Here is a 23,922-nt window from a genome sequence, read left to right as displayed (position 1 = left end):
CACACATTCCACAACAACAACAGCTCATTCATATGTATTGCCTGCGCCTCTGCCTCTATCGTTTGGATTGTTGTTTATAGATTCTATGCATAAATGCGGGACGGGGCAACGAGGGGCAGAACTTTTGCAGTGACGCGCGCTATTTGATGTGATTTGACGCATTGTCGTAACCCCCTGAGGCAGCGTCGATTGGTTGATTGGTCAGTCATTCAGTCACTCAGTCCGTCCGTCGCTCTGGCGATCAGTCCGTCGGTTTGCTGGTTTTTCTGCTTATCTGCCAGTGCCTGACTCTGGCCGCAATTTGCGCAAATAAAACTATTTACTTGTAAAGACAACAACACAGCACATTCCCATTCCCCCGCTTTCCACCCCGCCACGCCCCCCAAGAACTGCATTTAGTAAACAATGTTCAGTGGTTGCCTCGCCTCGCTTCGCCTCGCCTCGCCTGATAAGTGCATAATATATATGTATATAAAGCCATATAAACGAGTAGTATATAGTGGGTTCCACTCCTCACTCAACCGAATGCCGGTTGCCAGTGCATTTTCCGGCTCTAAGCGGCGGCAGCCCCTCTTATGTCATGCTAGCCGGCACATTACGCATACGCAGCGTATTCGAATAGAATAACAATTCAGATGCAATCGACCCGATATGCATATGCATCAGCTTCCCATAATATGTGATACATTTAAAGATCGCCCATCGACACAAGAGTATCCGCTGGGGTCCCTTTTTTGTGTCTATCGATGGAATAAAGTAAGCAGTAGATCCCGCTAAGATGCAAGCAGTAGATCAGGCTCTGAATAGTATTGGGCAGCTGGGAAGCAGAGGGTAAAGCATAACAAGCAGTCTAGGAATCTAGGAAGAGGCTGGTAGGCAGTACAAGCAGTACTAAGAGTACAAATAGTAGCAAATAAAGCAGTTTCTAAGCAGTAACATGAATCTTTTCCAATGAATCTCTCGATGTAACCCCCCGATGAATTGAAATAATTTATCTTATAGGATCAATCCGTCAGATCTCACGCTGTGGAAAAATACTCTGCTGCTCCGCTCTGCTCTGTCCGATTGTGTGTGTGGCAGCATCCGAAAGGCCATTGGAAAATTTTAGATATTCTTTTTTGGTGGCGAGAGAATTTGTGTGTGGTTTATTTTTTGTGTTCTTTTCTTTTCTGTTTTCTGTTTTGTTTTTTATTTTTCTATTTTTTTGTATTTTTTTGGGGCTCCCACTTGCACGCTTCTGTCGCCTGGTGACAAGAGCCCGAAATATGAATATTAACTTGAGCCAATTAATATGTTAAGCGATGCGCGGCTGTCGTCGGACGCAGCGGGAGTGAAAGAGTGGAGAAAGAGCCACAGAGAGAGGAACGTTTTGGCGCGTGTGCCAAGGTCCGGCCATGGATCAAGCGGATCTGTCTCGCATGTGTCCCGCTCCCGCTCCCCTTCCAGCACCGCACTCCTGCGTCGTTTGCCACTTGGCCACATAGCTCTCTGCTGCCCAAATTTTGGGTATTTTTTGAAATTGCTTCTCTTCTGAAAGGAGGGGGGACCTGCCTCTGCCTCTGCCCCTAATCGCTTTCGCTTTCTGTTGACATTTTGCGCTGCCTGCCGCAGATACTACCGATACAGATACAGATACGGATACCTTTCGCCCCCCCTCCGCCATTGGCTATATTTATTTTCGTTTCGTGGAACGTAAATAAACAGGGAAACGCCGCACCGCAGCAACTTTGGCTTTATTTTTGTCTCGTCTGCAGCTTCGGATTCGGGAATCAGGAAGGGGGTTCTGGAATGGTTCTAGAACTATGGGCAGGTTGCTTTCCCTCAAACTTGAGATATTCCACTCGTCTAATCAGCGTTTGATTGCGATTGCAGTCCAGAAGATACTCTCGAAGGCAGCAGGGCACTGCAGTCCGGTGCACAGATACTCCTCCTTCTACGGCCCAGAGTCTAGATCCATGGGCAAACAATCAACAACAGAAGCTTCACTGTAATTGCTTTATGCTGTTATCCGATCCGCAATCTTCAAAAGCAAATATTTGTAACGATAACAGAAGCAGCAACGAAAACAGAAACAGGAACACGTAAAGCTGAACACATTGCTGCCCATAAATATAGACCAATAATATAGCATTTATGGGGCCGACAGCCATTATGCTCCAACGGATCGATGGGGCATGACGTGTAAACGCACTCCTATCGTGATTAGCACGAGTCCAACACGACTGTCCATGCACAGAGGCAGAGGGACAGACTCTTCTCCTTCCCTAATCACATTAACGGAATGGGATGGGATGGGATGATAATACCCCGCCTGTACGGCCCGTACGGGCTGTCCGGCCCGGTGCGGCAGTTCAAGTTCATCGCCGCTTCACTCGCTCCATCGCTGATTGTCTGAGAGTCGTCTGTGTGGCTCTGCTGTGTAATCGTTCAATATTTTTTGGGCTCTTACATACGGAAAACAAAACTGAAAAAAAGCATCGCCAAGGCATCGCCCTGTGGCCCCGTTTTGTCTCTGGCTTTGGTCGCTTCTTAAGTGCCAGTGTCCGGCAGTCATTTTCGATGCTGTCTCTGTCTCAGTCTTTGTTTTTTCTGATTCTGATTTGGAACTACGTCACGTCACGACACGACACGAGATTGGAGGAATGGAGAAGCGGAGGAGCAGGAGCTGCTGGCTCTTCAATTGCAAAGATGATGACATAAATTTATTTAAATTGAGGTTGTTTTTCGCTTGGGTTCTCTCTTTCCATCATCTGAAGATTTCCCTCCCAAGTCACGGGTCCGTCTGTGCTGTATGTATCTGTATCTGTATCTGTATCTGTGCCTGTGCCTGTGTCTCGTGTGTTAATGCGGCAACCTGTTCCCTCCCCAAAAAACTTTCGAATATATGTACACGCGCCACACGATATTCAAGTGCACAGACAGCCCCACCGAATGTGGCTCAAGTGCAGAGATGCCTTTCACATGCTAGCATGCTGCTGGCTCCCATTCGATTCGATTGGGCGATTGAATCACTCACTGGGTGATGGCCACAGTCGCCGTTGCAGTCACGGCTCAGCCTCCAGCCTCCAGCCTCGGCCTGTTCTCATCTCTCTACGAGTCGTCGTTGTAGGCCCATTTAGCCATTTAGTTAGCCGCTAAATGCGGCCTTGCACATTTCATGAACTGCACTCGATTCTGAGGGATCGGCAGGGGGCAGGGGCAGTCTAAGGAGGGCGTGGGGGTGGGGGGCTTTGCATTATCATACGCCATAATTTCTGTTGTTTTTTCCGCAAAAGCCTCGGCGACAGCGGCGATGCCAGCGTTTGAATAGCACTCGAGTGCCATAATTACAAGTCACAAATACACTGCCGGGTGCCCAGTGCCGGGTACTGCCCCAAGGGCAGGTGCAGGGGGAGACCACCTTTAGGCGTGCATTGTTAATTAATTTGTTTGTGTCGAATGCAGCGACCGCAAGAGCAAGTGCCAGTCGCAGGTTCCAGGTGCCAGTCCCAGGTCCCGTCCCAGTCCCAGTCCCAGTCCCAGAATGAGTGTTCCACCACCCTACCCCATCCCTAAAAAGCCCTACAGATAATCGGATCTTTATTGCTACCATATGTATATAGATATATGTACAGTACTCGCCTGGAGAGTTGTGTGTGGGCAGAAAACAGATAGCTGGCTAATCCACTCTGGGAGAGAGCACGATAGGCTTCTGCTTATATGGCTGCTGATGGTGCCGCTGTCAGAGGGATTTATGGCACTCCACAGAAGTAAGCCCCCCTGCAATGCACTCACATTCCTGTCCATAGACTCACGAATACACTCACGAATGCATTTGAAATTCTACTTGGCCTGCGGTCTGCCATTGCAACTTAATAGTCGCCGAGGCGGTTGAGACCAGTTTTATTAGCATATACACCATATAATACTATTGGTTTGTTTGATAGAGGGGACCGGGATCGGGGAGCGGGGATCGGGTCAGATGCTCGTGACGCGAGAGCCGCATCCCAAGCGAATGAATCTGAGTCCCAGGGGTCGGGGGGTCGGGGGGCAGCGCAGGGGTGGCTTTCTGGCAGATGATAAGCGCCGTGCACCTTTGACAATCGCATCGGATTGATGCCCTCACGAGAGTTATTTAATTCAGGAAAAATCACTAAGAATAATAGGATGCAGCCTCCCTCCTCGGAGATTCTCCGATTTGTTTTCTATTTTCTGTTTGCTTTGTCCGCACTTTTTCCGTGTGCGTCAAAGGGGTTTGCTGCTGCTGATAGCGCGCTGCCCCAAAATGCTGATTAATGAGTCCTCCCTCCCTGCTCCCTCCCTGTGTGCCAGAGGGGCGGAAGAGTTATGAGAGCCATAAAAATCATGGCTCGATTTCGATTCGATGGGGCAGTGGGTAGTGGGCAGTGCCAGTGGCAACCATCGACTAGGCGACTAATTCACGGAGGAAACGCGTTCAATTAGATTCAATTGAGACGAGCTGTCAATTAGAGCAGAGCTCTGGCTCTAGCACTGGCTCTGGCACTAGCACGGGCACTAGCTCTGGCGATAAATGAATTTTCGGCAATGGCCAAGGGTTCCATTAATTAACAGCCACAAAATGTATGCGTAGATGACAAACCAACGCCGAAACCGAAACCGAATTGAGAGAGTTCTAGCATCGAAGAAGCAGGAGAAAACCAGGAGAAACCGATACTAACCAAATCTCTGTCTCTATCGCTATTTCAGTGCTCAAGGAGGAACCCGACGATCTGTCCCACCATTTGGCCTCGACGGCCTGCATCCAGCTGGACGAGATGACGCCCTTCAGCGACATGCTGGTGGGCCTCATGAGCTCCTGCCTGCTGCCGGACGAAATCAACTCCTTGGACTCGACCACCTGCTCGACGACGGCCAGCGTGGCGCCCCACTACCAGAGGAGCAGCGGCCACAGCCACAGCGGCAGCCAAAGCAGCAGCTACGCCAGCAGTCCCCTCAGCCCGCTCACGCCCACAGAAGTGGTGACCACAGCAGCAGGGGCCTCCAACGGGAGCACTCCCAGCCACCAGAGCAACAGCCAGCATCAGCACCAGCATCACGACAACAGCAACAGCAGCAGCAGCAACATCGATCCGCTGTTCAACTACCGCGAGGAGTCGAACGACACGAGCTGCTCCCAGCATCTCCACTCGCCCAGCATCACATCGAAGGTGGGTGTAGACCTAACCCTACCTGCTATAAGGAGGGTCTAGAGGATTTCCAATGGCAATTGCTAACGCTTTTCTCCTTTCATTTTTGCAGAGTCCCGAGGACAGCAGCCTGCCATCGCTGTGCAGCCCCAGTTCGCTGACCCAGGAGGATGACTTCTCGTTCGTGGACTTCGGGATGCGCGCCCCCTACATCCCGATGGGCGATGACATGCCCCTGCTCACGGAGACGGACCTCATGTGGTGTCCGCCCGAGGACCTGCACGGATCCATGCCCAAGGAGATCGATGCCATTCAGCAGTTGCAGCTGCTCCAACAGCAGCAGCACCACCACCAGCAGCAGCAGGCATACAGCCAGTACAACCAGCAACAGCAGCAGCAACAGCAACAACAGCAGCAGCAGCAGCATTTCTCCAACTCATTGTGCTCGTCGCCCGCATCGACAGTGTCCTCCCTGTCGCCATCGCCAGTGCAGCAGCACCAGCACCAGCAGCAGCACCACCAGCAGCAGCAGCAGGCCGGCGGAGTCTTCACCACCGACTCGAGCGAGCTGGCAGCCCTGCTTTGTGGCACGGGCAACGGAACGCTCTCCATCCTGGGAGGGAGTGGCGGACCTGCCGCAGAGGAGTGCGCCGAGCGTCTCCAGCAGCAGCAGCAGCATCAGCAGCAGGAGGCCACCAGCGACTTTCGCAGCTTCCAGCAATTGCAGCAGGAGTTGCAGTTGCAGGAGGAACAGCAGCAACAGGAGCAGCAGCAGCAGGAGGAGGAGCAACGCCAGCAGCAGCTGCTCAGCCTCAGCAACTCAGAGTGCAAGAAGGAGAAGTACGAGGTGCCGATGGCCCCCAGCCTGAGTCATTCCATTGAGGATGCATTTGAGAATGACTACAGCAAGGATTGTAAGTATCAAGGGAGAGGATGCAGGCGGAAGATCACCATCATCAGTCCATGTTTGGGGATAGATAGATACAATCGATGGGATAGCTTTGGGGAGGGATCCTCCTGGTTTGGAGAGGCCTAATTTGATGGCATTGCCAGGCTAAAAATATCCCACAGAAAACAGAAAAAACTTTATGCTTGCTTTATTTTTTATGACATGCTGCCAACGCACACACACACGCACACGCACACCCATACCCACACCCGAAACACGCCACACACGCACTTCAACGCCTACATGTAAAAATAGAGGAGGAAAATATTCAGAAATATTGTTGCGTGTCGCGGAAGATGTCACTGCGGCCGGCCAGAGGGGGAGCTGCGGGAGAGCTAATTGATGGGGGCCCAAGTTTTTCCATTCCATTCCATTCGATACCCTCGTTCTTGGGTTCTCCTTCGAGGCAGCCACGACGTGGCTCTTCTGAAGGGAGCGAAGTGCTTTGTAAACGATTTTGCGTAATTTTCACACATTGCTCTCTTACCTTTGACACATGTCAAAGGCAGTGGGCAGGGGGGAGGGGTCTCCATCCTGGGCTGTGCCCGTGATTGATGCCTGCCTGCCACTGTCGGAGGCAGCCGCATGGCCCTGTCAGATGTATTGACTGCAAGTGCCTCCAAATGTGACAGGCAGGTGGGGCTGTGGCTGTGGCAGCGGCAGCGGCAGATGCCTTTTAGGCCTCTATGATATTTCCACCTTCGGCTAATCTCTGCCTGATTTATGCCACTCGCACACACAGACAAAACTGTATCTATTCTATTCGAGTAGATACGTGGCCACACGGAGAAAGATACGGAGACAAAGGCCGCAGCACAGATACACAGATATATGTACACTTGTATCTGCAGATTCAGATTCAGGTTCAGAAGATTCTCTCGATTATTTATGTGCGAAATGCTCTGTTCTGTTCTGGTCTGCCTCTTCTGCTGGCAGGCAAAATATTATTGTTTTAAATTAGCATCAATGTCATGGGCAAAGGAACTAATTTTGTCTCCGATTCTCCGACGACCACCAGGAGGGGGCAGCGGCAACAGGGGCCGGGATTAGGCAGCATGTTTCAACATCCCACAAGAATGTACCACCCAACGCCCCCATCCCCGCTTCCATTTCCCCTGCCATCTCCATTTCCGTTCCTATTGAGAATATAATTTTGCTAACGAATGTCTGACCGACTCTTTTAGCCTCCAATCTGGACTGCTGGGACCTGCTGCAGATCAACATGGCAGAGGCTGCCGTCAGTCCGGCTGCCTCGTCCTCCCCCTGCAAGGCGACGACCATCCAGCTGCTGCAGCACCAACAGCAGCAGCAGAACGTCATCCTGAATGCCGTTCCATTGATAACCATTCAGAACAACAAGAGCATGCTGCAACAGCAACAGCAACAGCAGCAGCAGGAGCAGCTGCAGGAGCTGATGCTGACCACCAAGCAGCAGGCGCCCACCGCCACCATGAAGCTGCTGAACGGAGCGAGCATTGCGCCAGTGACCACGAAGGCCACCATTCGACTGGTGGAGAGCAAGCCGCAGCAGACAACGACGCAGCAGCAGCAGCGCCTTGGAAAGCCAGCCATACAGCAGATTCTTGTGCCCCAGCAGCAGCAGCAGCACGGAAGCAAGCGTCACCTGAACAGCCAGACGAGCCAGGGGAACCCGGTGGAATCGAAGCGCCTGAAGAGCGGCACCATCTGCCTGGATGTGCAGTCGCCGCAGCTGCTACAGCAGCTGATCGGCAAGGACTCGGCCCAGCAGCAGACGCTGGCTGGCAAGCGGGCGGCCGGCGACCGCTGGCAGCAGACCGCGGAGGGCAAGCAGCAGCAGAAGCTCCAGCAGCAGCAGCAGTCGAACTCGGTGCTGAAGAACCTCCTCGTCAGCGGACGTGACGTAAGTGCCGGCTACTGCATTGTGCCCATGCGGCCCAAGAAGCAGCTGGCCAAGGTCTAGGCTCTAGACTCCAGACTCTAGAGGTTCTAGTGTCGCGAGACCAGAGACCAGAGACCGGAGACCTTCACCCGCCTCTCAATTAGCTAATGGAAGCAATGGCAACGGCAACGCCAAGGCTATGATTAAACCAAGGAGCTGCTAAGTTACTCGTAAACCACACGGACAAGCCCATTTCTACAATTTGTCTTTGTAAATGGATCGATTTTATATAAAACTAAAACAAACCTCTCAAAGAGTGGGGGGCGTTCTATTCGTGTAGTCCTTAGACCTAGGAAGTAGTCGATAGTCGATAGCCGATAGATGATAGCCCTAGATGATACGTTTAGCCGTAGATGTGTAAGAGCTGCAGTGGCAGTGGCAGCTGCAGCTGCAGCGTGGACTTTAAAATTATAAATTTGTAGACTATTTAAAATAGTGCGCACGCTGATGCGGCTGCGGATGCGAATGCGAATGCGAATGCAAATGCAGCTGCAGATGCAGATGCGAAGCGGATGACGAGGATGTATCGCGTGTATCTTTAATCTTTAAGTTTTAGCTTGGCGCGCGATTTGTTGATTTCATTTTAAGTTGAGAGCCGTAAGCCGTAAGCCGAAAGCCGTAAGCCATAGCGCCATAAGCATGTTGTTATACCTTCTCTGTTCTGTTGAGCATAAACACTACTACTCTGTTGTACATAAAATAAAACGTAAAACCGTAGGCATAGGCAAGGCGATTGATAGATCGATCCACCGCGAGTGCATCACAGATCACGGCGGATCGACAGATCGTCAGATCGCAAATCGCAGACTCCGGACGTAGGATGACGCATGACGCATGACGGAGAACGAATTACGGAGGACGGATGACGAATGAGTAAAACAATTGCAATAAAATTGTAAACTATTAAAATTCAAATATGGCAACTTTAAGTTTTTTACTGTGATAGCATTTGCTTTTGTTGTTTGAGTTTCTGATTATCGATTCTTGATTATTGATTCTGGATCGTCATCCCCCCTGTATTGTAGCCTTTGACCTTATGATTTCTATTGACTTATTCAAATTGTTCGAGGAATCCTGAATTTGTTACATGTATAAGCAGTTGGACTGAGGGAAAAGAGAGGTACGAGAAAAGGAGGATGGAGACAGGTCACAGAAAGACAGAGACAGAGATAGAGATAGGGACAAGACAGGACAGCGTTTGATTCGAACTCATTTTTGGCCTTTTTCGTTGTTTGTTTGTTTCTTTCTTTGTTTGAAAGAATGAGAATACTGTAAACGAAAACTGTGTAAATTGTCAAGATTTGTGAAACGCAAAGAGTAACAAAATTGAACCCTGAAATTCGAGCGCTGAACGTACAAAAAACCAAGAGAGAGAGGAAGAAGGTGGGAAATCCCTAACTAAGAAACTAAGACAAAAGAAAATGATAAGAAAAGAAAACACAACACAACACACTTCACCTTAAGCTAGAAGACAACAATTCTGTGCACTAATTCTCTAGTGAAGAGTCAGACACACACACACTCACATGTACACCTATATATACATCCATATATGATATATATATACATACGTTTTAGCAACTATTAGCAATTAAAAGAACAATCCTCGTGCTGGGCAGATCCCCCAACGGCATATACATATATATAGATACGAATACCTCTAGACATACGATATATACATACTATAGTGAAAATAATAGAGCGTATTTAGAACAAACCTCGGGTCGCCACTGAAGCTTTAACTTTCGGCCTCCGGACTCCGAACTCCGGCTCCGGCTACGGCTCGGACTCCGACACGGACACCGCCCGCGCGGAGCAGAAGCCTTTGATTCGTTTGTAATTTAGTTTGTAGACCTTTTGTTTTTGTTTCTATTATTTGTAGCCTTTTAATACACACACACACACATAAACGAAGGAGTGATTTTTCAAAAAACCAAAAACCAGAAACCGTTATACGTAATTGTTTTGATTTTCCTTCCTTTAAATATTTTCAAAAATCTTTTATTGATTTTCTGCACTGGGCCACGTACTGACCTACATACATCATTCCACTCTGTCGAGTGGAGGGTTCAGAGGTCGGGGTCCCTGTTACACAACGAATTTGTGTTCCCATTGTGTCGCCAGGCCCCCTGCCCTCCGTCTCCCTCTCCCTCTCCCTCCCTGGCTTACCAGCTTAATTAACTTTGCCCCTGGCCCTGGCAGGCCATGGCGTGTCTGACGCACATTTTTCCCCTCCAGCTGGATAGAGCACCCTCTAGAGCCGGCACCCGAAAACGAGTCCCGAAATCATAAATATCCAGATGGAAAATAGTGTACAATCGTACGATTGTCCCTCCCCTGCCCTCCCTGCCATCCCTGCCAGAATTTAAAATGTCAGAGCGAAAGGCAGCGGCCTCCTACACTATTGACACTACTTTAGTCGGGCCATTGATTCCTGGGATTGCCTGGGATTCCATGCCCGGCAGCACATTAGCATTCCAGCGCGTGTCGCATTCCCGCTTGATTTTCCCTTCCGTATCCGTATTGATTTTGCACCTCTCTTAGGCCCACTCCCCACGTCCTAGCTCCCACTTCCACTTCCACTCCCACTCTCATCTGTGTCTATCCTCCGGGTCTTTTATTTTCCTTTTTTTGAGCACACAGCTGACACAGCTCTGGCTCTTCGCTCACTCGCACTCTCCATCGCTCTCGCTTTCGCTTTCACTTTGACTTTCACTTTCCGTTTGGGCCGAAGGAGAGAGCAACCGCCAACGCTCTTTGCCTCTACGTCTGCCTCTGCCTCAGCCTCAGTCGCTCTTTCTGTTTTGCGGCACGTGTCTCTTATGTTTTCGGGCACCCGGGCTGGGCGGCTCCGCTGCTCCGTTGGTTTTATGGGCTACACGAGCTTCCCAGCCCAGTCAGTGGCAGAGGCACACGGCAGAGGCACACGGCACAGGCTCGCACTTGTGCGTCATGGCTGCGATGGTGCCTACTGGTATGGCCTGCACTAATGAATCGTCCGCTTCCCCTAATTGGCTGCGGCACTTGCAACATGCTGTCGGGGACCGGGAACGGGACCGAGACCGGGACCGGACCCGGGCCAATTTGCATTATCCTGTGACACATGTGTGTGCTTGGACAAATATTTGCTGCCTACTTGGGGGCGCTCTATGCCTTATTTACATTAATTCTCTTCTTTTTTCTTCTTAGTTTTTTTGTTGTTGTTGTATGTTTTGTTTGCGCGGCTCCAGAGCAGATTGGAGTGGAGTGGAGGCTTCAAGGAGAAGGCTTCTCTGGTCAGAATAGAACAATTCATAGGAGAAATTGCCAGACAGACAGACAGATCGGAACCGAACCGAAACTACCTCGCGGGCACCCACCCGCAGTACTGTAAACCGAAACTACCTCCGGAACGGAACGAAACGAAACGGAACGGAATGGAACAGCCCTCAAAGAACTCTCAACGAAACACAATGAAGCCAAGCGTGTTCTCTCGCAATCAGCTCAGAAATTATAGCAAATTATACTGTTAGCAGGAACCCCCGAGACGAGACGAGACGAGATGATACGAGACTAAGATTAGAACATTTAGACAAATTGAAAAGCAATCCTCGAGTCCTGTACGTAGCACCAGGAGCATCAGAAGAAGAAGCAACTAACTAGACAAATACCGTACACATACCATATAGGTACATAAACACATATATACAGACAATTAGCATGTACTACGATATATTCCTCTCGATAATCATTTAGTCAGAGCTAAACCCAGATCCAGGCGGATTTGAGAGTATTTGAATAATTATTATAGCCCGAAAAGACTGTGAGCCGAAAACTCTCAAAAATTATATACAAACCTCGAAACTTAAACATAGATCTAAGCAGGAAGTCCTGGGAGATGTAAATAGGGATAGGGATGTAACACCAGAGAACCGACAGTAAGCTAGAGAACTCTCAAAATTAATCGATGTGGCTTTAACTAAACTAAAAACTAATCTGCCTAATATTAGATATGGGATAGGATATCGAGACGATAGTATTACGATCCCCAGAGCAAGTCAAATTTGAATCGACTAACGATAACAATAACATTAACGACTTCATATGTTTAGGCGATCACGACGATCCCCAGTCCCACATTTAGTTGAAATTTTTCGCGTTACGTATGGCACAGAGAAGGAAATGAATTGAAGGCATGGGAAAGGAATAGGAAAGAGAGTGCGAGTGGGAGTGGCAGTGGGAATGGGAATGAGAATGGAGAGCAGAACAGCAATGAAAGCAGTGGATAGATAGCTTTATCGACACGGAGTGCAAAGAGATCGAACAGAAAGTACATACAATACCACAAATATACCACAAATACCTCAGTACATGTATAAGTACGATCGTGCAGACCGCGGCCCCCGAGCGCGCTCGAGCGGTGCGGCACTCACATACTACCTCGTGTACACATATACATGCATTCGTGCATCCTCCGGTTTAAAGGAGGCCAATGCCAGCGCATCGACAAAGACATTATACATTTAACTAAAATATACATACACATACATACCTCTATTCCCCCTATACACCTATACCCCCCTATACCCCCCTATACCACTATACCTACTCCGACATTTGATAGTTCAATATTGTACACCTCTTAGTGAATGTTGTGCGACCCTTTGATAACGATTACAAATACGATTACGATAACGATTACCAGTACGATTACCAGTGCCCCACACATACATCCCCAATGGGGATGCGAAGGGTGGGGCCGAATCGTTTTTTACTACCTCCAAATCTTGTTGTATGTGTCTCGCATTTATAGCAAAGGATTAGCTAAACTAGAGCCCAAGTATGACTAAAAAAAAACCAAAAACTAACCTAATTAAATCTTAAAAGCTAAACCAAACCTAGAGCAAGTAAAGTAAAAGTAAAACTAAAACTTAATTTAAACTAAACTAAATGTTGTGTCATTTTTATAGCCTAAAACAAAACAAAGCCGGAACCTGCATACCTCGGAAAATGCTTCAGAGTCAAGTAAAGTAAAGTAAAGTAAAGTAACGCAAAGTACATTTTAGTGAAATTTTTGTGAGAGAACAAATCAAGTCTACTGCCACGCCCCAAGTCCCCAAATCAGATTTACTGTGCCACAGCTTTATTAGCTGGGCCGTAATTTTTGGCTAGCAAATGAAGACAGACAGACAGACAGGCGAGGAGAGGAGCAGCCACTCATACACCGATTCACCCATGACATATCCCTTCCCTGAAGCGAGCTCTCGACGATTCAGCCCACTCATCATAACTCAAGTCAATGTCAAAGTCTGGCTGAAGGGCTGCTCTGATGGAGAGCCAGAGCCACGTCGGAGGTGACAAGCACTTTGTGGCCCCGGCCCCCCTCTGCAATTGATTTGGCGGCTGGATGATTTTGATTAATGCCCTTCCTGGCTCCTTTCTAGCATGTATATCCAGCTAACATACATATATGAATGTCCCAGTCAATTTGAAGTTCATTCAGGGCCTCTACCTCTACCTCCACCTCGACCTCTCGTTTGGCTTCCTGATTAATTGTGCAGGCATTATGCAAAATTATAATATGATTGCTCGCGAATGGGCGTATCAACAGGTGGCAGGCACACAGGCACCACTTTAGCTCTATCTTGGAGCCTTGACTCGTCTCGCCAGGGGCGGGGGCGGGGGCGGGGGCTCTGGTAACACTCATTTGTCAAAGAGCATGAACAAATGAAGAGTCATTTTCATGGGGCATTACTTGTATTTGCCATGCCAACAAATCAGTTGGCCCTTTCGCCTCTGCAGGCCAGTTAATTTGCAACAATTATTTGTGCCCCGTCAGCAGTAAGCAGCTTACAGGTCACATGCCACATGCCACATGCCCCATGCCGCACAGTGCCAAGCAAGAGACACCGAGAATACCTCAGACCTCGCAACCTCGCAGAGACCCCTGCCCCTATCCTCCCTCCACCCACAAGAAGTTAGCGCAAATTGAAGCACAGAGCGGAGTAGACAGCGGAACTAGCCTTGAATTAGACTCGAATCGTAAGGCTAAGCGCCGCAGAGTATGCAATATTATACATACATATACACCTATACAATATACATATACATATACAGATATACAAGATGTCAAGCAACTTACACATATACATGCGTATATATATGATATGTAACACGATACGATACTGAATATGGAATATGGAATACGGAATATGATATCTGGATTATAAAGTATTTTAATAAACTTTTAATAAATATTTTAGTAAATCCAATAAAACAATAAAGCAAAAACCACCTCCTCGGAAACCCTGCGAATCCTGCCTTCCAATCGTATTCGGCAGAGGAAAACCCAGGATAGAGGCGGTCAACAGCACAGAGAAAACCCCAATCGAAGGGGGGAAATTGTGTGTTTTTCTTGCACCTACATTTTGGGGCAGCGGGCGGGGGGTGGGGAAGGAGTAGTCTGTTTACAACTTTTCTTTTGCCGCTTTTCGATTTATGTGCATATATATATTTGGCCTGCCCTGCCCTTCAGCATAGCATATTTGTATTGACAGGCAGGACCAGGATCAGGACCAGGACATGCCATGCCAGCCAGGGAATTGATTAATCTCTATTGTGTGTTCTATTTGCCTGACTGGGGACTGGGAGACCCGGGGACTGAGAGACTGACTGGCAATTTATTGAAATCTTTTGATTGGAATAAATGATGCTGTCCGCTAATCAAGTCAGCAAAACTGGTCCTGCCTTGGTCCTGGCAGGCTGTACTTGGCTTCGAATTCATTACTGCCTTCCGCCGCCTGGCCTGCCCCGCCAGAGGAGCACTTAAGTATGCCGAGCACACGGATAACTTTCTCTCTTATCTCCGTGTGGGCTCGTCCTGGGACTTGGGTTGGGGTTTCACTTTCAGGCAGAATTTAAATCTTTCGCCTCGTTTGCCTGTAAATAAATGACAACTTTTCGTCACACACGAACGCTGTGACGAAATTAAATTCTACGCAATCCACCAGGAAAGCAGACACACGCAAGCACAGTCCTTTTCAAGGGGAAATATGCCTGACGACAATTGCATTACGTATACGCCACATTGTCTCCCTGCCACTGCCGCTGCCACTGGCGCGTGAGTTATTCAACTTTATTGCTTATTGATTTCGAGAAGGCACTCAGGTGGGTTCCAGTTTTCAATTTCAATTTCTCCTCGTTATGCCATGATTCGGGCAGGACTCAGAAAAATGCAAACATCAATGGGAGCATCTAGGGGCAGCCTGGGCAATCCTTTCCTGCACGCAACACGCACAAGCAGCCGAATCGAGAGCCCGGGGCGACGAAGCCAATTTCTATTGACTGCGGCGTATTGACTATTCTATTGACTATATACTGCGGCGTGTTCCCAGGAGTCTGCTGGCCAAATTACGCAACGAGAGGGGCAAGAGTTTAAACTGCTGCCCAGGCTCAGGTCCACGCCCAGGCCCATTCTGGAACTCAGCCAAGCGAGACTGTACTCCACCCACGCGCAGGAGGCCTTTAAGGACATTTGCTGCCTACTTCTGTGCTGTGTGCTGTGTGCTGTACGCTTTCAAATGGGCCCCTTTATTGTGCGGTGACAGCAGATTTTTGTGCAGAAACTTGGCAGAAGTGGAAGCAAAGTTTGCCTTTAATTACTTTTGTTTTTCTATTGGACTTTCGTGCTCTGCCATGGGCGTGGCTACCCCCCAAAAAGCGCGTTCCAGCGTCGATGAAATGCGATGCGAGCCCGTGCCATACAAAACAAAAAAATCCAATTAGATGGCTTTAAACGGCGCTGCACAGCTCAGCAGAACGCAGGGCAAAGTGGAAATCCGCCATAAAGTTGACGCTCGAAAAGGCGAAAAGGAGAAGGCTCCTCCTGACGGCTTTCGGCTTTCGCCTGCCAATTATTGTAATGCCATCGGGATGGCAGGACCCACCCGGAAACCTTTGCCGCGGACAATTTGTCTAGGATTCTGTCCGGTTTCCTTCCAATAGTTTCGTTTTGCGTGGCAGCAAATGCCTTTAATAATTTATTAGAGCATATTAGGCCAATGCCCATGAATGCGTGTAAGCCGGCTCGTGCGCGGCACACAATATATATCAAACAATAAACCTATTATTCCCCGGCCGTCGATGCCCTCGGGAAGGCACTGCGCGTGCCATCAGAATTTTTCACCATTTTCTTGCGCATACGCCCCGACGCCCCGCGACAGCTAAAGATGTTTATGGGCGGTCTCGTCTCCTATCGCTGTGTGCGGCAGCTGTTAATGTGTCGTCCTCGATGATATGCCTGGAGGAGCAACGTTGGGGATTCCGCTGAAATGACTTTCACTTGCAGCTGGGGGCGGGGGGCTGCTGACTGCTGGCTTTGTTCTCTTACGCGGCTTGTTTGCCCATCGATCAACTTACAGCACTTTCGCTTTTCGTCCGTAATTGCCGTCGGACTGCAGCAATTAGCGCTCCGCTCGCTGCAATCGGAGACAAACAAAACCCCATTAAAGCATCGCCGAACAGGGGTTCAATAGACTGCACTTGAACCCACTTTGCACCACACGAGTAGTGGAGTGGAGTGGAGTGCCGGCAGGGCAATTTTTGGCAACTTTATCTTCGTCATCGGCCGCTTGTCATTACTGAGAATTGCTGGCGGCAGCTTGGCAGCCATCGAAACTGATATATTCCCCACTTCCTGTCAGTCTGTCTGGTGGGAATAGACAGCGACTCGTACTAGTAGTCGGACTCGGACTCGTACTCGGACTCTGACTCGGGATGTGGGAGGAGTTCTTTGTGTCAATCTGAAATCCACAGCATAATAAAGCTCCGCTGCTGGATTCTACTCGAATTTCAGCCAGCAGCAGACCCGTTCCGTTCCGGCTGTGGGCCATCATTAAAATATGATTTATTGCGGCCACCCTTCGACTGGTTCCTTGGGCTGTGGCTTTGTGGGTGGCTGGGGGGCCTTTTCACTTGACTTTTACTGGCGGAGCCTGCGGCTTGCTGTTGCTCGCTCTCGGGAGGCCCCACTGGGAATTTGGCTTGTCTGAGTAAATGTCTTCTGACTTTAAACATTTCCCTGGCCTGGCCTGGCCTGGCCTGGACTGGCTGTGGCTTAGCCCACTTTTTACGCTAGATTTTACAATTTTCATTGCCTGACAAGGTATCAGAATTTGCCTCCAGGTCTCGTAGAGTTAATCGCTGCCATTTGCATAGAAATGGAAATGGGAATGGGAATGGTACCATACTCCAGGGAGTCACGAGTGATCTAGGGTGTAATTAAGCTGCAAATTGGTTAATTTCAATTAATTTACGTTCAGATTGCGCTCCTTAAGATTTAATTGTAATTGTTATTGTAATTGAAACTCCTCGCTTATAATTAATGACGATAAGTTAATAATAAGTCAGTACGTAAAGAAAATCGATCCAATTATTCAAAACAAATTGTAGCAGGGAAATAAATTGTCACTTTTTCGCATTTACAGAGCCCTGGGCGTGTGCTTCCAGCTATTGAGTCTCGTTGCCCACCAAAACCCCTTACTAATTGACTTTTTATTTTGTGCTCTTCTCTACCAACCCCTGAAAACAGGTTACCGAGCCCGAAGACGTCTCCGAACCGATGATTATAGACGACAATTGCCTGGATCAGGATCAGACCGGACCGAAATCGCCTCCGCTTGGCGGCTACGGCAAGTACGGATTTCCCCTGCACTGTCACACCTCCACGTCGGCCGTGCTCCGTAACTATCACCACAATCCGCTGATCAGCGGCACCAACTTCCAGCTGTCGCCGGTCTTCAGCGGCTCTGACGCGGGCGGAGGCGATGGCGATGCCGGGTCAGTGGTCTCTTTGGACGACTCCGTGCCGCCGGGCCTGACGGCCTGCGACACAGATGCCTCCAGCGACAGCGGCATCGACGAGAACAGCCTCGTCGACGGATCATCGGTGTCGCCACGCAAACGGGTGCTCATCACGAACAGCGACAGGGCCACTGGACTGGAGGAGTCTGCGCCTCCGCCTCTCGATGTAATCCCACAGCAGCAACTGGTGGGCGAGGAGGAGGCCGAAGGATGCCACAACGGTAGCAGCGCTCCCAGCAGGAAGGCCTCGATATCGTTTTTGGACAACAGCAATCCCCTGCTGCACACCCCGGCCATGATGGACCTCTGCAACGACGACTACATCATGAGCGAGGGTGGCTTCGAGTTCAGCGAGAGTCAATTGGAGCAGGTGCTCGGCTGGTCGGAGATCGTTTAGGATGTTGGAGGCGTTGGAAGTGGAAGGGAGTTTTTAGGGAGTTTATCATGCACTGCATTTTCGTGTGCCTGCGGAAAGAAAGAGGAAATAAAATCGTTGAAATTACAGTGAAAATCGAAGAGGAAAAGTAAACCAAAAGATGATGTTTTAGCCTTGCGTGAAGGTAGAAATTATAGCCAACTTCCCCGACCCTTCACCCCAGATCCTAGACCCTTGACCTCCCCAATCCCTACCACTCTGAAACACCCAAGAAAACAAGAAAACCCACAACCCACCCGTGAACAGACCACTAGCTAACCGAAACACAAACAGGAAGGGTTTAGTTAACCATATTTGAATAGTTTTGTAGCCATGTTAACTGCCTAGAACGAGAGAATATACATGTATGTACTTTAGTCTTAATGTTTTTCTATATGCAACCAGTTTACACAAGTAAATAGAGGAAAGAAACAAATTTCAAAAAATATAAAACAAACAAGAAAATTTCTTGGCAAAAAATGTTTATAGCTTTTGCTGCTCGAAGGCTCGAAGAGGTTTTTGGTGATGGTTGTAGTTGTTTTTATGACTTTCAAGCTCAAAAGCTGTGGCGAAAAAAAAGTTTTTAAATACGTTTTACAAAAGAATAAACAACAAAAAAAACAATACATGTAATTAGCAATGTAAGTCAGCAATTTCAATGTTTTCAAATGGTACAAGACAAATTTGTAGCTGTTATATTTAAACTATATTAATTTCTTTGCTCTTAACTCCAGACTATATTCTGTGCATTTGTATCAATTAAATCTTTTTGTCGACTAATTTCAATCATTTTTCAATTTTGTTTTCCCGTTCGTCCCGGTTCTTTATGTAAATTAGTTTTTAGTTCTGTTTAAGGCGCAGGATCCACAAAAAAATGTATTTAGTTAAGTTTCAAGTCTTTCGACGCTGTCACTATTTTTCAAATTATTTGTTCTGATATTGTATTGGCAAATAAATATAGAATTCATTTCGATGAAAGTTGCATGCAGAAAATCTGTACGCCATTTTATTTATACTGGGCAAAACGGTAAGAACCGTTGCAGCATCAATAAAGAGCATTATTGTTACGGATTACATTTCCGTTGTTCGCCTCCCGACCGTGATCGATGGTCTGCGTGTGTACCTAGGCGCTTATCGGTTGGCGGATCTTCGGCAGTAGGAGCCAGTGGCAGCCTCCAGCAGCACCAGTTCCCAGCCGTATGCCATCAGTGGAGCGCTCAGCATGCTACAGCAGTCGCCAGTTTCGCCGAAGGTAACCAGCTGCACGACCAAGGTGTGGCAGTGAAGAAGCATAAGCGCCTGATAGATGACATGCTCGTGCGAGATCTGCGCCCGGACATTCACTTTCCGGGAGAGCGATGATTTCTGGCCCACCACGGTGAGGAAATTCAAATTCAAACCGCGGACTTATCGTTAAAAAATACCGTCCAACCGTAGAAATATACCAAAATATACCGTCTGCAATCTAGTTATCTGCATATATTTTAAAACTGGTTCAAATACCAAATATATTGAACTAGTTCTTTGATAACTGACAAAAGCTCTTTTACCCAGAATGCGAAATCTACCAGCTCGCAATGTGACCGTGGAAATATACCGTAAGGATACCGAAATATTAATTAAATATACTGAGAACAGAACACAGACCGCTTACGGTATTTTAAAATCTTTTCGGTGTTTTTTTCAAACAGTTGGCCGCACAATGATGGCCGAACTGCATTCTTCGAAGCGGTTTTTGGCTCTCTTCGTTGTCTTCGACATATTCACCATAGGTTGATGATTGGAACTGCATTTCTCAACCATTGAAAAGGTGAACCCACCAGATTCGGAACGTTGTTCGGCAAAAAGGCCCTGGATGGTATACCATTCAGGTTGAGCTGGAGACCATTCGCTGTTATAATTGGTATAATATTATAATTAATTTTTTCATTGGGTACCATTTTTCACAGGTTAAATATCGCACCGGTGGAATATTAATAGCTAGACAGAACCTAGTTTGTTGTTTTCATTGCTCACTGTACCACACTGTAACGCATATACTATGTACATACATATGTGGCAGCAACCTATGCAGACGTTCTCTCGCCTCATTCTTTCTTTCTTTCTTTAGGGGCTCATTTAGAGGCGGTCCTGGTGCCTCCTTTTGCATTCAGCTCAGGCAGTTTTAAAACGGTGATCTTTGCCGCCAATAAGTATTTTGTAGTATTTAGTGTCTGGTATATTTTGAAGACATCTCTATGTATGTAGATGAATGTGTTGCCACCATGTAGCACAATGAATGGCACAGTGGCGCCACGTATCATTTGGTAAATTTTTGAAAAGTTGCGCGGCATTTAGAAAGCTACGCGTAGTGTTTGCTCAAAACCTCCGCAAGTTTTGCTAAATTATTAAATATTATACATATTCGTTTCTTTAAACTTTTTGGTACTTCCAGTTTTGTTCCAATTCAAGTCTATGGAAAAACGGTTTTTCTGGATTATCAACCCGCCTATCCAATCTAGGATAAGGAATGAATATTGAATAGGCATAAGAGTGTTTATTCGTGTTTATATGTATACAAAATACTTATTAAAATTAACTTAAATGTCGAGCAATACCTAGTTTAATCCTTGTGGTCCGTTAAATTAACTAAAACTGTCGTTCCCAATCATTAGCACCATATGTGCGAATATCTCCATATCTCAGGGCATCGTTCTGTATTGCCAAATCCTCATTGGCAAAGCTTCTATTGGCCATTTACTTTTGAAGTACCTTTAATACCTTCCCCAGAATGTGACGTATGTGAATGCTTACTCCACGGAGCTGAAAGCTTTTAATTCTAAAACAATATATACATAGGTGGGTACATATGTATATAGTTTTTAATTTTTATTACATAATTTAATTTTGCATTACTTTAACTATTTGGATAGTACTTAGATTTGCTGAGAAAAGCTCGTAGGTGTGAAAATATTTGGCTGATAATCATCCGTATGATATCCCGTGGCAGATACTAGAGCTGAAAGGCAAGCCGTTGTGCTCCTGCTGGCCAGCTGCTGAGGTACGCAGAACATACGTGTAAGTTTTCTAAACACGCAAAGGCAATTAAAATTTTTAAGCGACATACGAACCCCCACGAATTGCACGCAGTTACCAAGGAGCCTGGACATCCCACAAAAAAGATTGACCATAGCAGCCGAGTGCGGGAAAACAGGAAAGGCAGCCAGGTCAGGTTTTTTCTCGCCGAAGCCTATGTACTCTTGCGCATTCAAAGGTGTTGAATTCAGTCAATTAATTTCCAATATGCTATATTCATTGACATACTATAGTTTTGATTTTGTCTTTATTCAGATTTTGTCTTTCTGAATCTTTTCAAAACTAATAGCCGATATATACATAGCAAACCAGGAATGCAACTGAAAATTAAAAAAAAGAATAACAAATATGCATTGTATCAGCTTATCGAGAAAAGCGCTAGTTAATGAATAGCTTTATCTTTATGCTACAAAACTAAAAGGAGAATCAATGTACCCTCTTTTCTATTGTGTCCAAGTTGTACAACATATCGTATGCTTAATGCATAATAATGAAGGAGCAACAACTGCCGCGGCACGTAGCTTGCAGTCGCTTGATGCTGTGGCTGTGGCTGTGCTGTTGTTATTGTATTTTGTTTGGTGAGGCTGTCACTAGGACATGCCACAATTGTTGGCCTTTAATAGCGTCGCAGTTGCTTGCCGGTGCCACCGGTTGGTCGATTCGTTTTGGCTGCAGCAAGATTTTGGTGGTTTCGCCAAATTAGATTACACAAGCCGCTTTTAATGAAAAAATTAATTAATTAGATTTCCGGTTCATTGAACTATGCGCTCCTCCAATACTTCAAATACTTAATACCTACGGCTTTCTTGTGGAAAATCAATTAAGTAAAATTAGCTGCTGACTTCTTCCACGACTCTGGTCATTTGCTTGCAGAGTTCATTTTCCTGAGAGCATAAGCTAGGGAAAAGAAATTGTTTTACCAGAGAGATGAGTCTCCTAGAGTGAGCATGCGATGGTATTCATAATCTGCATTCAGATTCTGATTCAATTAAGCAATGTTAGTGGCATTTGTACAAGCCATGTATAGCTGCGGTCAAAATATACATACACATGTATGCACGGGTGTGGGTAAGAAGCCACATAACGTGTGCACCAGAGATATTCTTTGCTTGTAAACGGTGGATTGAATTTCCACCTTATAAAAGATCCCTTCCCATACCGTCCCATCCCTTCCACTCCATAGTCCATACTCCATACTCCTTTTTTGACCGCAACTGAATGCTGTACATTCGTGTACATATTGTAGATATGTGTGTATGTAATAACGTATGAATGCATCCATTGCCGGCCAGAGCTGATCTTGGAAAACTGATTGTTCGCCATGCCATGGCATGCATCTTTCGGGCTATTCGGTGCGCCTTAGTTTCGATTCGATTCGAGCACTTGTGGCCGTTGCAGTTGTGAAGCAATTAAATTTAAGCGAAGAATGATTAAATAGCACCAGCAACATTTAACAGCACATTGGCAGAAGACCAACATTAGGCACTTTTCTTCTGCCCCTATCCCGGATTGCAAGACAATCGTAAGGGACGATGGCTTGTGCAACGTGCCAAAAATTCCCACAAAAGGGTTAATTTCTTATTAAAATCCATTACCACTTTCGGATATTTACTGTAAGTAGAGTATATCATACAATATGCATACCTATCTTAAAAGTTGGGGATATATGCTGATATACAGCTGATACAGCTATTTGTGAGTAGTCAATAAATAAGGTCATTTTGCTTATATTGCATTCTAATCTTGTGGTCAAGCTTGATCGTATATATACATATATGTATGTACCTACTCACTGCATACAGATGTATGTACATACATGCGAGTACGAAAAGAGCATGGATTTCAAAAGCGCTTCCCTTGAATTGTAATTTGAGCATGCGGAAAGTTGCTAAATACATATTGGTGTCAGTCAAGAAATTCTTGATGATCGGAGGTGAATTCATATAAAGACTACCAGGCAACCGAAGCCGGATACCATGCCCATCGAACGTCTTGCAAAAAAGCGACTAATAAGCTGCGAAAAGTGTTGACGATGCCAGAAGACAGAATCGCAAACTTACCCAACTCCAGGAACGGAAAGTTGAGACTTAATTTGTATTTACAACTAAGAATAGTAACAATGTTTAGAAGCTTCAGTTAAGAGTCACTGCTGGGGGGCCTCAGAGAAAAGCGGTACAGGCTAATACGAGAATTAACTTAATAATAATTAGCTTTTCTGTGTCCAGTACGGCCCATTGGACAATGGCCAGCACAAACAGTTAAGCCAACAGCACTTTCTCCAATTCTCTGTTTGAGAGAAAGAGAAGAACGAAGTTCTCTTCCAGTCCGCATACTATGCTAGGCTTGTTCCAATAAATTACTTTCTTTAAAAAGGCCTCGCTGCAACATTCAACGTTCAGGAGAATTGCAAAATGCATTCCAATCTATCTAAGACACGCACTTCGAAACGTTGAATCTGAGCGTTTTCTGAAAGCTCCGAAAGGCTGTCATATTGTCCTAATGCAATGCAATTGAATATGCAAATGGGACTGTCTAGTGGCAAGTGTCACGGACTGGGGCATACATTGTAGATATG

At 46.9% G+C, this 23,922-nt stretch overlaps 1 protein-coding gene and 1 long non-coding RNA gene across 3 annotated transcripts in view; both read left to right on the top strand.

The window, feature by feature from the left end:
* sima (HIF-1 transcription factor component sima) overlaps window positions 1–19,265 on the top strand; it is a 64,354-nt gene extending 45,089 nt beyond the window's left edge. For both annotated transcript variants that reach the window (XM_001357610.4, XM_015183262.2), the window contains exons 9-12: window positions 4,708–5,168; window positions 5,260–6,061; window positions 7,281–7,978; window positions 17,586–19,265. In XM_001357610.4, the coding sequence (XP_001357647.4) occupies window positions 4,708–5,168; window positions 5,260–6,061; window positions 7,281–7,978; window positions 17,586–18,254 (2,630 nt within the window). In that variant the 3' untranslated portion in view covers window positions 18,255–19,265. The remainder of the gene's footprint in view (window positions 1–4,707; window positions 5,169–5,259; window positions 6,062–7,280; window positions 7,979–17,585) is intronic.
* A 116-nt stretch (window positions 19,266–19,381) lies between these two features.
* LOC117183795 (uncharacterized) lies at window positions 19,382–19,938 on the top strand. The gene is made up of 2 exons (XR_004468973.1): window positions 19,382–19,650; window positions 19,710–19,938. It is a non-coding gene; the product is annotated as an uncharacterized lncRNA (long non-coding RNA).
* The last annotated feature ends 3,984 nt before the right edge of the window (window positions 19,939–23,922 follow it).

Source organism: Drosophila pseudoobscura, chromosome 2 (genome assembly GCF_009870125.1).
Source record: "Drosophila pseudoobscura strain MV-25-SWS-2005 chromosome 2, UCI_Dpse_MV25, whole genome shotgun sequence".
NCBI lineage: Eukaryota > Metazoa > Arthropoda > Insecta > Diptera > Drosophilidae > Drosophila > Drosophila pseudoobscura.
The sequence above is the reverse complement of the archived record's forward strand: the minus strand, read 5'-3'. Positions and strand labels throughout refer to the sequence as shown.